General features: G+C 37.8%; 1 protein-coding gene across 21 annotated transcripts in view; it reads right to left on the bottom strand.

Moving 5' to 3' along the window:
* Positions 1-12057: 12057 nt before the first annotated feature.
* Positions 12058-15809, bottom strand: part of LNPK (lunapark, ER junction formation factor) — a 105560-nt gene continuing 101808 nt past the window's right edge. For 13 of the 21 annotated variants that reach the window (XR_011387248.1, XR_011387247.1, XR_011387250.1 and 10 more), the window contains one exon: positions 12058-14348. Coding sequence is in view for 16 of the 21 variants with exons in the window: in XM_070070648.1 (XP_069926749.1) it covers positions 14113-14348 (236 nt within the window). In the remaining 5 variants the exon portion in view is untranslated. The remainder of the gene's footprint in view (positions 14349-15809) is intronic. The other 8 variants (XM_008258774.4, XM_008258773.4, XM_070070651.1 and 5 more) reach the window with 1 other exon arrangement.

Here is a 15809-nt window from a genome sequence, read left to right as displayed (position 1 = left end):
TCATTTCTAAATGTATGTCAGATGGTAGCTTTAGGAAATTGTTTGAATATCCATAAGAAGCAGTCTTGATAATGAATGTTGGTTGTGAGATTTCCAAAGAAATACATTAAGGGACTATCAAAGATTATGGTATGATATTGAGTATAACAAAGCAAGTACTTATTAGAAGACAAAAGCTTTGATTCATTTCTCTTAATTAAAGGGATTAATGAGCTGTGTATGTCTATATACGTGCACATAAAGGGAGGTGGTGAAATATGCAAATGTGTGCGTAGGCTTTCATGCTAATCTACAAGCTGAGAACGCTTTATTTAAGCGCCTGGAAAAACAAAAATTATCTGAGCTACACAAATTCCTTCCAAAATTATAAACATTAAACATTCATTCCTATTCTGTATTTTCAAGGTAACAGAAGTTCTCTTATGTTTACTACTCAGATAAAAATTTTTTCTTCTGAGACTTTGATTCTGTCTTCCTTTTGAAGCTAAACTTAAGTCACTTTCCCAAGAATCTTTGTACATATGAAAATGTTCTGAATTTGGAACTATTAGCTTGAGCTTGGAAATAACTGTAACACAGCGACTTGTTGTAGCTTATCATAGTTTTCTTTTAACTTTAAACATTGAAATTGCTGAAAGTAATCCACATCCTTGACATTCAATTTAGAAAATACAGGGGACAAAGGGAAGTCTTATCCTACAGCCAAAATATAGTCAGTTAAAACATTGTTATGTCTCCTTGCAGTTCTCTCTATATGTATGTATGTATATGAATACTTCAAAAACATGAAAAATGGAGTTAAAAGATGTTTATTTTGGTGCAAAAAATTTTGAAATCTGGCATACACGCATACATGTCTATATACTGTCAAGACCTATGACCAGACTGTACACACTGTGCAACCCTATAGCCATGCTTCTCTTAACAATAAATCATAAGCATTTTTCTCAGTTTTTTAAACTTCAAAAATACTTCAAATGCATTAAACATCCTCTGCATTTCTGAGAATTTTGAGCACCTTTTTTTTTTAACCACCATAAGTAACACTGTGATGAACTATGCTTCACAATGCAACAGGGTTTGACCTAGAGAGCAGAAATACAAACTCAAAGTCGCCATATATTGGATGGTGGTAGAGGACAGAGTTACTAGAGAAGATGTTAGAAAAAGGAGTCAGAGTAGGCATCCAAGCCCTTAGCCTGCCCAAGCAGGAGGAGGAAACACTCATTATCATTTATTTGACAGCTGCTCTGGGCTTGGCAGAAAGTTAAAGGGTCTCTTCCAGTCTCTTTCCAATGGCCAGATGTCCACATGGCTTCAAAAGATACTGAGGGTTAGTAATTGACTCCTGAGTTGGATAATGGCAGTTGATGTGAGAGGAGCTAGAGGAAGCAGGAACAGCTCCACACAGAGTACCTCACTCAGAGTTTGGGCTTAAAAATGTAACTATGTACAAATCAATTTATAAAGCTCACCTTCTAAAAGGACTAAAGGCTAAAAAGGAAAGCCAAGGAAGAGAAAATAATTAATGCGTTTAATGTGTTATGATGATAGAATGCAGGGAAATTGCTTTTTAAAATTTTTGTCTTGTCTTTGTACTTTATATTTCTAAAACTAAAAATGAAGAGAGAATAAACAGGGAGGCATTTTATAGCCTCACCGTGTAAGCAGGAGCTTCCTAGGACGGAAATCCTGGAAGCAATTGAAGCTGGGGGTTGGGGGTAATAATATTTATAATATCAAATCCAGTATGGTACCTTTGATTCCTTATAATATTCTCATCTGTCTTCAAATTTCACGTTCACTAGCCTGACAGATTTTAAATTGTTCTCACTCTAAAAGTGATTTTTTAAAATTTCTTTTATTTGAAAGGGAGAGTCACAGAGAAAGGGAGACATACACACACACACACACACACACACAGAATCTTCCATCTGCTGGTTCACTCCCCAAATGGGCTCAACAGCCAGGACTGGGCCAGCCCAAAGTCAGGAGCCAGGAGCTTCATCTGTGTCTCCTACACAGGTGGTGGGGGCCCAAGCATTCAGGCCATCCCAGGCCCATTTGCAGGGAGTTGTATTGGAAGTGGAGTAACCAGGACTCCAACCAGCACCCACACTGAATGCAGGCATAGCAGGCAGCAGTTTAACCTGCTACACTACAATGCTGGCCCTTAAAAGTGATTATTGATAAAACTATCAAGATTCTCACTCTGAATGTATTTTTATACTAATTTAGTTCCTGCTTCTTTCGAACATGGCATTATTATTTCTGGTCATGGAGAAACTTGGAAGGATTCCTTAATGCCCAAAGAAAGGGTACTGTACTTGAGAGTTGATTACATTGTTTACATGGTCCATCTAATTACACTACTGCTAAGTAATATCTTTGATAACCATCCTCCCGGAAGAGAGCTCAAACATTCCTACTCTGCAGACTCATGGTCCCCTTTGAAAATTAGATGAGAGTTGTATCACCTCTTCCTGGAAAAATGTGTATGCACAGACACAAAATTCTGCAGAAAAATTGGCAGAAGCCCTGGATTCCCTGCATCCCTGTTACCCTCTATACTATAAAAGGAAATTTACAGAGAAAAATCCTACCGGTAGACTGAGAGTTGCAGAGATAAAGGAAGAATGTTTCCCATTCTGGAAATCTCACTTTGCATAGCAGCTCTGTGCACTACCTGTTTTTGTTTTTTTGTCAAGGGAACTAAGGTTCAGAAAGGTGATGTAACTTTCCCACAAGGTCATACCACTGGAAAATGTCAGGGCCAGAATGCAAACCTGGTCTCCTGATTTCGAGTCCAGTGCACACTTCACTGAGCACTTACTAAGTGAAATCACTGCATTTCCATCTTGGGACTGCTCAAGATTGAACTGAACTATTAGACTAAACACATCTACTATCAACTCCCAGAGCAGGGTCCATGTTTCATTCCTTTTATTTTCTAGTATCTGGCAAGTAGAAGGCACTCATTAAAGGAGAAATGAATGAATAAATGAACACACTGGGGCATCAATCCCATTGACAGTGGCAGACGCTACATGCAGTTGGGTGTTGCCACAATATAAAGGTCCTTATCATCAGTACATATTCCTTTAGATGAGCACTGGGCATGGATATTGATATATATCTTTCTTTCTTTAAAAGATGTTTTTATTTGAAAGGCAGAGTTAAAGAGACAGAAGGAGAGATGGAGAGGGAGAGAGGGGGAGAGATCTTTCATTTGCTGGCTCACTGCCCAAATGGCCACAACAGCCAGAGCTGGACCAGGCTGAAGCCAGGAGCTACTAACTTCATTCAGGTCTCCTATGTGGGTGCAGGGACCCAAGTACTTAGGTCATCTTCCATTGCTTTCCCAGGTGCATCAGCAGGGAGCTAGATCAGAAGTGGAGCAGCCGGGACTCGAACAGGCTACCACATGGGACAGCATCATGGGTGGTAGCTTAACCCGCTATGCCACAACGCTGGCCTCAGATGTCCATAAATCTTAACACACATATGGTAAAACTCTTTTGTACTGAAACAGTGTTTAATCCTTTTTAAAAATAACCTATTCATAAAAAAGTATCATTACATCATTTTGCCCATTATAAGACCACTAACATCCTTTGTTAGCTAACTATTGAATCTTATGAAAATGAAACTCATGCTGAATATAAGTGAATAAATTGGGATTATTTTTAAAAGTACTAAATTTAAAAATTTTATAACTAGAATTTAGGCACATTTTAAATGTTTTGTTTCAATAATTGCGCTGAAGATGAAAACTAAAGCACCATTTCAATGTAGTAAAGGTAATTGCTGCATTTACTGCTCATGTCATGTTGATGTATGACTATGTATCAAAGGTCACCCTTCTGTACTCATACATTATCAAATTTGAAAGCACAATATTTGATTCTGACCAACCTTTAAACTGCTCACAATGTGTGTGAAAAATAGATGGGAGTTCTACCTTGGGTTTTTAAAAAATGAACCCATGTTTCGGAAGCAGAAGGGTCAAGAAGCCAGTGGTAAGGTCAGATGTCAGCACTATGAATCTCATACTGTCTTAGCGTATCAATGAGGTCTACTACAATGATTACAAGCTACAATTGCTGTACTAATGAAGACAAAGGTCTAAAAAATTAAATAGCACAGGGCCTCTGACAGGGGCAGTTCCTGGTGGACAATAATGCAGAAATAAGGACATAAATCACTCTTTAGAGACAATAAAACCCATAATGCACAAATTGAATTGTTTACGTGTCTATTGAAGGCACTGTTACAAACAGAAGTGTCAGTCACGGGACCTCTTGTTTTTCATCTGGAACGGAGAAGTCCCAAATCCAGCGTCTTTATTAGAAGGCCGGTCATCTTTTCCCACTCTGCTTCTCCGGCTCCAAATGCACAGCACTACTGTTCAGACACACAATTTAGTAGTCTTGTGCCATCCTGACCTAAAAGGAGTGCTGGACATTCACACTGGATTCGAACTAATATTTCCAGTTTTTTCTAGGAGGATAAATTGATCTTATCAGAAGGCACTAAAACCTCAACAGCAGCTGTTCTCTCCCTTGCTGGATGGGGTGCAATGGTGAGGGGGTGGCAGTCAAAAGAAAATGCACACTATGACAGTGGTTGTTTTGAAACAAAAAAATATAACTTAATGCCATCAAACCAAAGCACAGGAGACTGCCTAATAGAAGAGAAGCTTATACAAACAAGCAAAAAGAATTCAGATCTTCAAAAACCAAAAAAAAAAAAAAAAAAAAAAAAAGTTCTGAAACGGGAACAGGAAGAACCCAAAACATCTGCTCAAAGCACATCTCAAGCATACCAGTTTTATTTGTTTGTTCTCAGGTTATTTTATTCTGAAAATTCATATATTCTTCAGCTATGCTAACACTCATAATTTAGAACACAAGCTCATTCCAAATACACTTGATTCCTTTTTGTTGCTACAAAAAGATTTTTTTAAAAGTCAAACTACAGTAATTTAATAAAATGTCAATTCTTAGTAGATACGCAAAATTTTAGAATCCTTGTTATAGACAGTAAAACACAAGTAGTTTTAAGTTTTAGAAAAAATTAATAACTTCATTGACTACAATTCATCAAACATGTTAGCACAAGTTCTACTTATGTTTGCATGTATAGCTTACAATTCCTTGCATTGTTTATTTGAAGCAAGTACTCAAGACCTGAATGAATCCTTATGGCTCATATACTAAGAAACATTCTTCAGTTCCACTGCCCACTTGTGTGCATGCGCATGTGTGTGCACATGTGTATATCCACACCTCATCAGATACATGTGTACAAAAAGCACCAACATAATCCAGAATTTTCCTAACTTACTGTTGCTCATAACATCAAATGAGTTAGAAATGAGACAATAAGTAAAAATCAATATAAAAACAAAAAGATATTTTAAGACCCCATCTTATGGTAAGTAAAATATGGGAGCAGGAAGAACCATTAAGGAGCCTCAAGAAAAGAATTTTGTTAAGCCATCCCAAATTAATTATTTTGTTCACAATTTGGACACTTTACTCAAATAATGAACTCATGAGAATTGAAGAACAGTTCCTGCACTATAATCCCACACGAGTACCTGCGCTTGACTTAGGTCATCTACCCCCCAGTTCATGGGTGGTTACTGTGTGTCTCCTGCATCAGACATTGAAGGCAGAAAAACAAATGGATCCTCCCCTGGCCTGATGTGCTCACTGTCTCTATCTTCTTACATCCAGAGCCTGCCTTCTCACATTTTAGTTCCAATCCAGTTACTTGTAGGGGTGTCAGGTAGTGTAGCACACCAACCACTGGTGCTGACAAAGTCCATCCATCACTTATTTATATTAACCCATGCTCTAAACCAATAGCAGGCACCATGCCAGCTTTGGATTTTGTTTTGCTTTGAGATCAAGAGGGAAAAAAAATTGAGAAATATGGCCTAGCTTCTGTGTTCATGGCAAAATGAGGAAAGCAGACACAACAAATAACGAGGTCAGGAGACCACAAGTCACATATACAGAGTATAAAGTCTGCTGGGAACAGAAAAGCAACTGCTTAGCAAAGCTGAGGGAGATGTCACTCACAAGATTATAGATAAAGCTGAGTCGTAAAGAAATAAGAGTTTACAAGAATAGCATCATGGAAGAGCAGAGCATGACATTTCTCAGAAGTATGAAATAGTCATCTGTGGCAGGAGGAGGAGGAAGAATATGGGAAACAGGATGGAAAAGTGATTTAAATTCTGAAGGCATCCTTGCAAGCTGCCTAAGGAATCTCCGATACACAAATGAGTCTTAGAATAAAGATTTGCATTTTGGAAATCTCCAACAATGGTGAGGACAATGGACTGAAAGAAGCCAGAGGAACTGGTTGGAATTTGCTTAAATTTTAAGGAACAATATGGGATTTTTCCTACTCAGTAATTTAAAAAATGGGATTTGCAATCCCCATACTATAAGATCTGCACTAAGACCACATCAGTATTTTCCATTGTGTTGTGTGTGTGCATGCACATTATTATCTATTCAACAGATGATACTGTCTTCTTATGCTACACACTGGGAATATACTAATGAATAAAAACAGATATGACTCTGTCTTTAAGAAGTTTATGGGGCCGGCACTGTGGCATAGCGGGTAAAGCCACCGCATGCAATGCCAGCATCCCATATGGGTGCCAGTTTGAGACCAGCTGCTCTACTTCCTATCCAGCTCTCTGCTATGGCCTGGGAAAGCAGAAAATGGAACAAGTCCTTGGGCCCCTGCACCGCGTGGGAGACCCAGAAGCAGCTCCTGGCTTCAGATCAGTGCAGCGCCGGCCGTTGTGGCCATCTGGGGAGTGAGCCAGCGGATGGAAGACCTCTCTCTCTGTTTCTCTGCCTCTCCTTCTATCCCTGTGTAATTCTGACTTTCAAATAAATAAATAAAATAAATCTTAAAAAAAAAAAAAAGAAAAGAAAAGAAACTTACGGTCCGGTGCAGGAAGTAACATTACAGGATAACATTTCAAGGGAGGAGTGTAAGTGCAGAGTTTTGACTTCTCTTTGACTAAGAGATTACCCTGAAGAAGCAACATTTGAGTTCTCACAAAACTGTGAGAAATCAAAGGAACAGCAGTTACTAGGCAGTGAAAAGAGCACGAACTTAAAGATCCTAGGCTAAAATTCCTTCCACAGCACCCATAAACTAAATGGTCTTGAGAAATGAATTTAATCTGCTTGACAGTAGTCTATTTCCTCACACGATTGACAGAACTACAAGAGAATGCAAGAAAGTACCTGGAGCACAGCGCTTGACAAGAGTAGGCGTCTTAGAAATGTTCATTTAATTCCCACTTTCTTCACCCTTCAAAATCAGACTAAGATAGAAATGCTTATTTTCATGAAAATGATTTTTTCAAGCTTTTTCCTATTTTCAAGTGCCAGTGATCTGGTAAAAGTCTTTGGCAACTGAAAATCTGGCCTATTCTCGCAGACTCCTGGACTGAGAATTTAAAAATATAATTTATGAGGGAGATTTTTGAAGCACTTTTTAGTCTCCACAGCATACTTCCAGCTTCTGTCAATTTTGCTGCCAAAGAAAAAAAGCAAAAGTGTAAATACTTTTAAAAAAGTAAAAAAGCAGAAAACCTGGGTTTTAAAAGCAACAAAGAGAACTACATAAGTGGATAAGATTTTCTTCTCCTATAAATTAAATCATTTAACAGGAGACCTGGAGGGGAAAGAACGGAAAATTAAATGGAATCTAAGTTCCACACAAGAGCAAACTGATAAAAAGCCATTTTAAAATAGTGTTAAAATAGAAAATGCAAATTAGTCTCTGAGGAGGAAAAAATTAAGCTGACCAATTAATAGTTTATGGATTGATCCAATTAGTAAGGCTTTAATTTTCATTGTTATGTTTACATTCTAACAAATATACTTTTATATTTACTTGTCCGCCTAAACTCGGAGCCCAAATATTTTTACTTGACTGAATTAATATATTTAAAATGTTAATAAATTTGAAAGCAGCTAAATTATAAAACTAAGATTTAGCAGATCATCAGTTCACAACAGCATCTCTACCTAGATTTTTACTTTAGTACTTGAATTATTTTTAATGGCTCTTTAGAAGTTCAAAATGTCAGCTCTTGATCTCTTCTATTATTTTTATAATCAAGTATGACAGATAGTAATTCATTACTTATTTTCTTCCAATTTTTTCTTTATTTCATTTTTTAATTAATTTATTTTTTAAATTTATTTGACAGGAAGAGTTATAGACAGTGAGAGAGAGAGACAGACAAAAAGGTCTTCCTTCCATTGGTTCACTCCCCAAACGATCACGACGGCTGGAGCTGTGCCGATCCGAAGCCAGGAGCCAGGTGCTTCTTCCTGGTCTCTCTTGCAGGTGTTGGGGCCCAAGCACTTGGGCCATCCTCCACTGCACTCCCGGGCCATAGCAGAGAGCTGGACTGGAAGAGGAACAACCAGGACCAGAACCAGTGGCCACATGGGACGCTGGTGCCATAAGCGGAGGATTAACCAAGTGAGCCATGGCACCGGCCCCTCCCAATTTTCTAAAGCACCTTTTCTCTATGATTATTTCAAAATAGCTATCCAGAATTATCTGCATTCTATAATCCTTTGACTGATTTACACACCGATCCAAAAGGTAACACTGTAAAGTAATACTGTAAAATAAAAGCTTCTGGGGCCGGCACCCTGTGGCACAGCGGGTTAATGCCCTGGTGTGAAGCGCCGGCATCCCATATGGGCGCCGGTTCGAGACCCGGCTGCTGCACTTCTGATCCAGCTCTCTGCTATGGCCTGGGAAAGCAGCAGAAGATAGCCCAAGTCCTTGGGCCCCTGCACCACGTGGGAGACCTGGAAGAAGCTCCTGGCTCCTGGCTTTGGATCAGCACAGTTTCAGCCATCTGGGGAATGAACCAGCAGATGGAAGACCTCTCTCTCTCTCTCTCTCTCTCTCTCTCTCTGCCTCTCCTTCTCTCTGTGTGTAACTCTGACTTTCAAATAAATAAATAAAATCTTTAACAAAAAGTTTTTATATAGTTAAGTAGTTACTGTCACCCAGAAATATAAGTAGAAGAAAACATGTTATAAAGTAATCTGACCATGTTGAAAGGCAGTATAAAATTAATCTTTGAGAACAGAGTTCTGGCTTGGCTCAGCTGCCTACCATCCATTTGGCCTTGTATGTTATTTAGCATTTTTAAAACAGTATACAATAATTACTGGTGATCATTACATAATCAGAATCTCACTCAGGCTGTGGTGTACAGAATAGATGCCAAATGGACAAACTGGGAAACCAACTTAAAAGACAACCTTGGGGGCCAGTGCTGTGACGTATTAGATTAAGCTTTCACCTGCGGTGCTGGCATCCCATATGGGTTCGAGTCCCGGCTGCTCCACTTTAGATCCAGCTCCCTGCAAATAGCCTGGGAAAGCAGTGGAAGATGGCCCAAGTGCTTAGGCACCTGCACCCACACGGGAGACCCAAAAGAAGCTCCTGGCTCCAGATCAACCTAGTTCCAGTCATTGCAGCCATTTGGGGAGTGAACCAGCAGATGGAAGACCTGTCTCTCCCTCTCTGTAACTCTGCCTCTCAAATAAGTAAAATCTTACAAAAAAAAAAAAAAAAAAAAAAAAAAAAAAAAAAAGAGACAACCTTGGTAATTTAGACGATGGAGGCATGAATTAGAAGGGAGTAAAGTAAGATGCTGTGGTATAGCAGGTAGAGTCGCCGCCTGCAGAGCTGGCATCCCAAATGGGCGCCAGTTCGAGTCCCAGGTGCTCCACTTCCAATCCAGCTCTCTGCTATGGCCTGGGAAAGCAGTACAAGATGGCCCAAGTCCTAGGGCCCCTACACCCACGTTGGAGACCTGGAAGAAGCTCTGGCTCCTGGCTTCGGATTGGTCCAGCTCTGGCTGTTGTGGCCATTTGGGGAGTGAACCAGCAGATTGAAGACCTTTTTTCTCTCTGTGCCTCTCTGTAAATCTGCCTTTCAAATTAATAAATAAATCTTTTTTTTTTTTAAAAGGGCCTCTGAACTTGTTCACTACATTTAAATTTTCTACTTATCAAATGTGTCAGTTTGAACAAGCTACTACTCTTCCTATACCTGTTTTTCTCCTCTACGATGGAAATAAAAACCTTCACAGGACTGTTGCCAAAGAACAAATAAAACAAAACATATACAGCAGTTAGCATGCTGTATGGCATGAAATATAGAGTGCAAATGTTTATAACTATTAATGTAATGTGAATGGGTTGAGAAATGAGAATTAACTACAAAATGCTTAGGAGACAGGAAAGGACAGTTTGGATATAGGAAAAGGTGAGTGGACAGACCAGCTTGAAAGGGGGCTCTATTTGAAGAAATGAGAAACAAAGAAGATGCTGAGTTTTCAAGGAAAAGAGTGTTTGTTCTTGAACACACTGAGATGTGCCAGCATAAATGGCTCTGAAATGAAATAGACCAAGACCAGAGATCAGAGATTCAGGAGACAGACAGTAATTAAACCTATGGGCAGTGATAAGCATCCCAAAGGAAAGACTATGCAAAGACATGATGACACTAGGTGGAACCTAAGATGCATCAACATCTAAAGAAATGATGGGCATGGAGAGGGCATTGGGCATTGTGCACTGCTTGGACATCCACATCCCATATCAGACTGCCTGGGATCAAGTGTGGCCTCCACTTCCAATCTAGCTTCCTGCTAACGCTCCTGGGAAACAGCAGCTCAGATGGCCCAAGTATCTGGGTTCCTACCATCCATGTAGCTGGACGGAGTTCCTAACTCTTGGTATTGGCTTGATGCAGCCCTAGCTGTTGTAGGCATTTCAGGAGTGAAACAGTGGATGGAAGACCACTGCTCTTTCTCTCTGTCACTTTGCCTTTCAGATAAGTAAATCAACTTTTTTAAAACAAAGGATGGGCAGGGGAAGAAAAGCCTACAAAGGACACACAGCAAGAGGTCACAGAAGTTAGAAAACAGCAAGATATGTCAAAAGACAAAAGACAAAATGTGATTCAAAGAATATTCAATAATGTCAATATTGCCAAGCAGAGAAATAAGAGAATTTTCACTGGACTTCAGAATGAAGCTATTCATTCACACAATAAATGTCTCAAGCATTGTGCCTCCAGATACAGACATGATTAAGAAAAATAAGATCCTTGGGGCCGGTGCTGTGGCGTAGCAGGCAGGGCCATGTAGTGGCATCCCATGTGGGGACCAGTTTTGAGTCCTGGCTGCTCCACTTCCGATCTAGCCCTCTGCTGTAGCCTGGGAAAGCAGTGGAAGATGGCCCAGTTCCTTGGGCCCCTGCACCCACGTGGGAAATGCAAAAGAAGTTCCTGGCTCCTGGCTTTGGGTCAGCACAGCTCCAGCCGTTGCAGCCAATTGAGGAGTAAACCAGGGGATGGAAGAACTCCCCCCCACCCCCGCCTCTCCTTTTCTCTCTGTGTAACTCTTTCAAATAAATCTTTGGAAAAAAAAAAAAAAAAAAAGAAAAGAAAGAAAAGAAAAATAAGATCCTTGCAGACTTTGCATTGTAAAAATAGATGGTACAAGAGCAAATAAATGAAATATAAACTGTGTCAAGGACCTAAGTAGAGTGATATGGAAGAGTAAGAGGCAGAGGGTAGTTTTAGATAGGCAGTTTGGGATGGCATCCCAGAGGATTGAAAATTTGAACTGGGACATAAGGCAGGAAAGGGCTTGATACAGTCAGAGAACTGAAGGGAGAAGGCCCATGTGACTACACAACAAGAATGAGAGAGGGCTGGACAGAAGCTAGACCATGTTTATAGAGCATGCTGAGGGCATAATGAAAAGAGTTGGATGATCATTCCATTGAGCATTCTTACGCAGGGAAGGAAGTTAAGATCACTCTAGCTAAAGGTACTTAACAGTTTCATTTTCCATCATTTTTATTAGTCTTAATAATCAGAAAAATGATACTTTACTACCTTTTCAAGCACTGGATTACATCAGCATAGACTCTCCATTTTAAAGGATACTACACAATTATAAGCATGTTACCTGTTCCATCAGTTTTATTAATCCCCTTTTAAATTTTCCTACATAGTCCTATTCCTTTCAAAGGTATTTCCTATAACTTCTGCTTGATTTCTATAATTAAATCACATTTCTCTGAAGCACTCATTTTCAAACAATGTACATGAGAACTTGAATGCTTTATATACACTCTACACAAATGTTTCTAAAATGTATATAAGCCAATCACACACCAAAGAACTGAAAAATTCATTAAAAAAATTACCTTCAGTTTGTTTCCTATTTCCTTAATCCATGTACTTACATACACACATATGATAAAATTGATACAGACAACTTCTGTTTCATTCCAAGTGGTTGTATTTTATGCTCATAGTGTTTTTAAATTGCTATCCACAAGAGGAAAATGTATAGCCCTTCCACATTTACAAGGTGTTCAACAACAAATACAATAAGTTACTTAATATCTATTAATTATCAGGCAATGAGCTGGGTACATGACATAAGTTACTTTAAATCATGCCAATATTCCTGAAAAATAGGCATTATTCTTCACATTTTACAGATGAGAATATAGGCTCATTGAATGTGGATGACTTGCAAAAAACTGTAGAACTGGGACTTAAGCCCAGTTCTGTATGTTTGAAAACTCTGGTCACTATACCAGGATGCCTCATACTATTAACAGATTTGGTTTCTCAAACAACACTGTCAAATGTGAGATATTAAATCATAAAAATGAATTTTTAAATGATTAAAATATTTTATTCAATTTTTAATATTTTGTGTACAACTTTAGAAACATTAGCCATACACATCATTATTTTATAATCACCCCTTTGGCATAACAGCTTAATTTTAAATTTTTTTAATATTAGAGAAAAAACATAAAAGGAAGCTATAAAAGATAATTACACTGTATCTAATGTCCAAGAAGTATCATCATGGATCAAAATGTTTTCCCAGCTTATCCTCAGTACATATATTAATTTCAGTGGACTACCAGCAATTAACTGACTATTCTTACAAAACATATTTGTCTATCAAAAATATAACGAATGGCCCAAGGTATTCTTCAACCAAAAAAAACCTAACCTCTGATTAGAACCTCTAAATGTCACTAGTCCTCTTAATTTGAAAGGCACCACATCTGAATACACACATCATAATTTGCTCTAGCTGGATCTATGGATTTATTGTATTGTGAGCTCTTCCTACTAAAACTTTTCAGATAGCCAAATCATCCACTAAGACACTAGAAAAAGTTTATACATATTAACAAAAAAAACTGCTGCCAGATAATCTTTATTTTCCTTAACAAAATACACACAAGAACACAAAATTCACTTATATATCATCATTATTTTACAAGTATAAATAATGCTCAGAATTCAAGTACAGTCAAGTGCAGGAGTATTTCCTATATGTTAATATGTAAACATAAACTAATTATATACATCATGTGCCTTTGGCCCAGCTGCAAAATAAAAGACACCAAAAAGAAACACTGCACTTGACTGTTCAATTGCATTCCTATTGAGAATTCGTACCAATGCCTATATAGTTACAGTTACAACTTTCATATCCCTTAATGTAAACAACTAAATAGACATTTCCCCCCTACTGGCAATATCTCAAGAGTTAAAATTCTATCCATTTTTAATAACATATTCCAAATTTTAAGTGTGTTTCATTTCCTTAAAAAACACTATTAGAGAACTTATTCCTAACCAAAGTTCTTCCTATGTCAAAATGAATATTATTTATGTTACATATATAGAAAACAAGAATACTATCATGTTTGCTTACTTTTAGAATGGACAAAAAAAATTTAAAAGCTGTCTAGTGTGAGTCTTTGTACATTCAAAACAATCTCCCTTTACTGATATCACGTGCTTTTAATTAATACCTAGCAGATACAATGTTGATATATTGAAATAGCTAGGCAATCTGAATTTGAATTACATCAAGCATATACTCAGAGGGGCAAAAAAAGATTAAAGTACCATCTAAAAACCAGTAACTGACATCAACAAGACTATGCATATCCAGTTGAAGGCACACAGAAGCATTTACTACTTTGTCATAAAAGATTCTCCACTCAGTTCAGGATTAGGTATAGAATCCGCTCTGGCAACTGTTGATTTGGATTCATTCATTGTTTCCTCATTTTCGGTCTCTTCTTGTTTCTCCTCTGGTTCCTCTGAGCCAGATGCTTTTTCAATCACTTCATTTATCTGCTCTGTAGTTAATATTTCTTCGTCTGCTTGCTCTGTACTAGTATCAAGAACATCTTGTTCTTCTAAAGATTCTGGAAAGATAAAAAGTTAAGACTTTAAGAATATCCAAATGTTAAAATTAATGAATAAGGTGAATACACACACACACACACAGTCTAACATTACCCTTAAAAATCCTTTAAAATAAGTACTTAACTTCCTAGAGCATACCATTTATGAGTTATTACTGAAGAAAAACTCTAGAAGAAATAAGCCCATAAACCTTCTTTTAACTTAATACTCCGTATTTTCATTCCAAATGAATTCTGAAAGATGCATTTTATGTTAAATGTCCAAAAATCAGAGTCCCATCAGAACTGGTATTACAACAGTTCAGCAGAACAAGCAAAATTATTACTTCCAGATTGTTTGCTGAAGAAACTGTTTCCCTTGTGCCTGGGCAACCCCATGAGCAACAATTGTAAATACATGTGTATGTGTGCAGGTAGGTAGGTAGTGCTTTCCTACACTGGTATATATCTCCATTTTTCAAGAACTGGGGAAATCGGGATCCACCTTTTCCAAAGGTGTGACAAATCTCCCCTCACCCACCTACAAAATGAGTCCTCGGTTAGAATATGATAAGTATCTAGTATGCTAGGGAGAGAAAGTCAAAAGTCATTTCCCCTCATCTCCATAGTAGAAGTTAGGTAAGGGTCTTAGTCCCTACCTGAAAATTTACTTTAATTCTCTGAGTTTTATTAAATTTAAATACCTTAATAATTTTATAATTTTATTAAATAAGCTGCTTTTAATCCTTTAAAATTTAAAGGACAAGACAGAGGATGGAATGACAGGAACAGGGAAGCTTTGGACTACTCAATTTCTGAGTAAAGAATAAAAATCTAGCTCTGAAGCATTTATTTGTTTTTTAATAAATAGCTATTAATGTTCTTGCTAGGAGGAGTATGGTTAACTCAAAGCAGTTAGCAGAGCCCAAAGTCTTGCTAAATGAATATAATTAGTAGTTTTCCAAAGAAATTACATGTTACATGCATACATGTTAACCTAAGTCTCCTTAACTAGATGTCCTGGACTCTGGTTTAAAGAATTAATTACAACTACCTTCCTCCTTATAAAAGGATTCATATAGAATTAAAGTCCCAAATCCCACAGTTAGGGACATCCAAGTTAATGAAATCTTACTATAAGAAATATTTACATGATAATGTTGATAAATCACGTTTGTGTCAAATATCATTAACAACTCTAATTACATTTTAATATGGAACTTAAAATTGCATTGCTTCACCATTCAGAATCTTATAAAATTCCATGTAGAAATGCAGTGAGTCATTTGAATTTTGCAATTTGAAAGTCCCCTTGCAGAAAAGAAAAGCAGAAGTGGTGAGTGAAACTCTATGGACATTTATAGACCATTTCTGCTACAAGGGCAAGCCAGTACTTCCAAGGAACACTTCAGGAGTCACCAGTCATTTGTAATCTACCCTCACAATTTACCCAGGGTTAAATTTTTTAAGTTACAGTTTTGT

The sequence above is a fragment of the Oryctolagus cuniculus genome, chromosome 3 (assembly GCF_964237555.1).
Source record: "Oryctolagus cuniculus chromosome 3, mOryCun1.1, whole genome shotgun sequence".
NCBI classification, from domain to species: Eukaryota; Metazoa; Chordata; class Mammalia; order Lagomorpha; family Leporidae; genus Oryctolagus; species Oryctolagus cuniculus.
The sequence above is the reverse complement of the archived record's forward strand: the minus strand, read 5'-3'. Positions and strand labels throughout refer to the sequence as shown.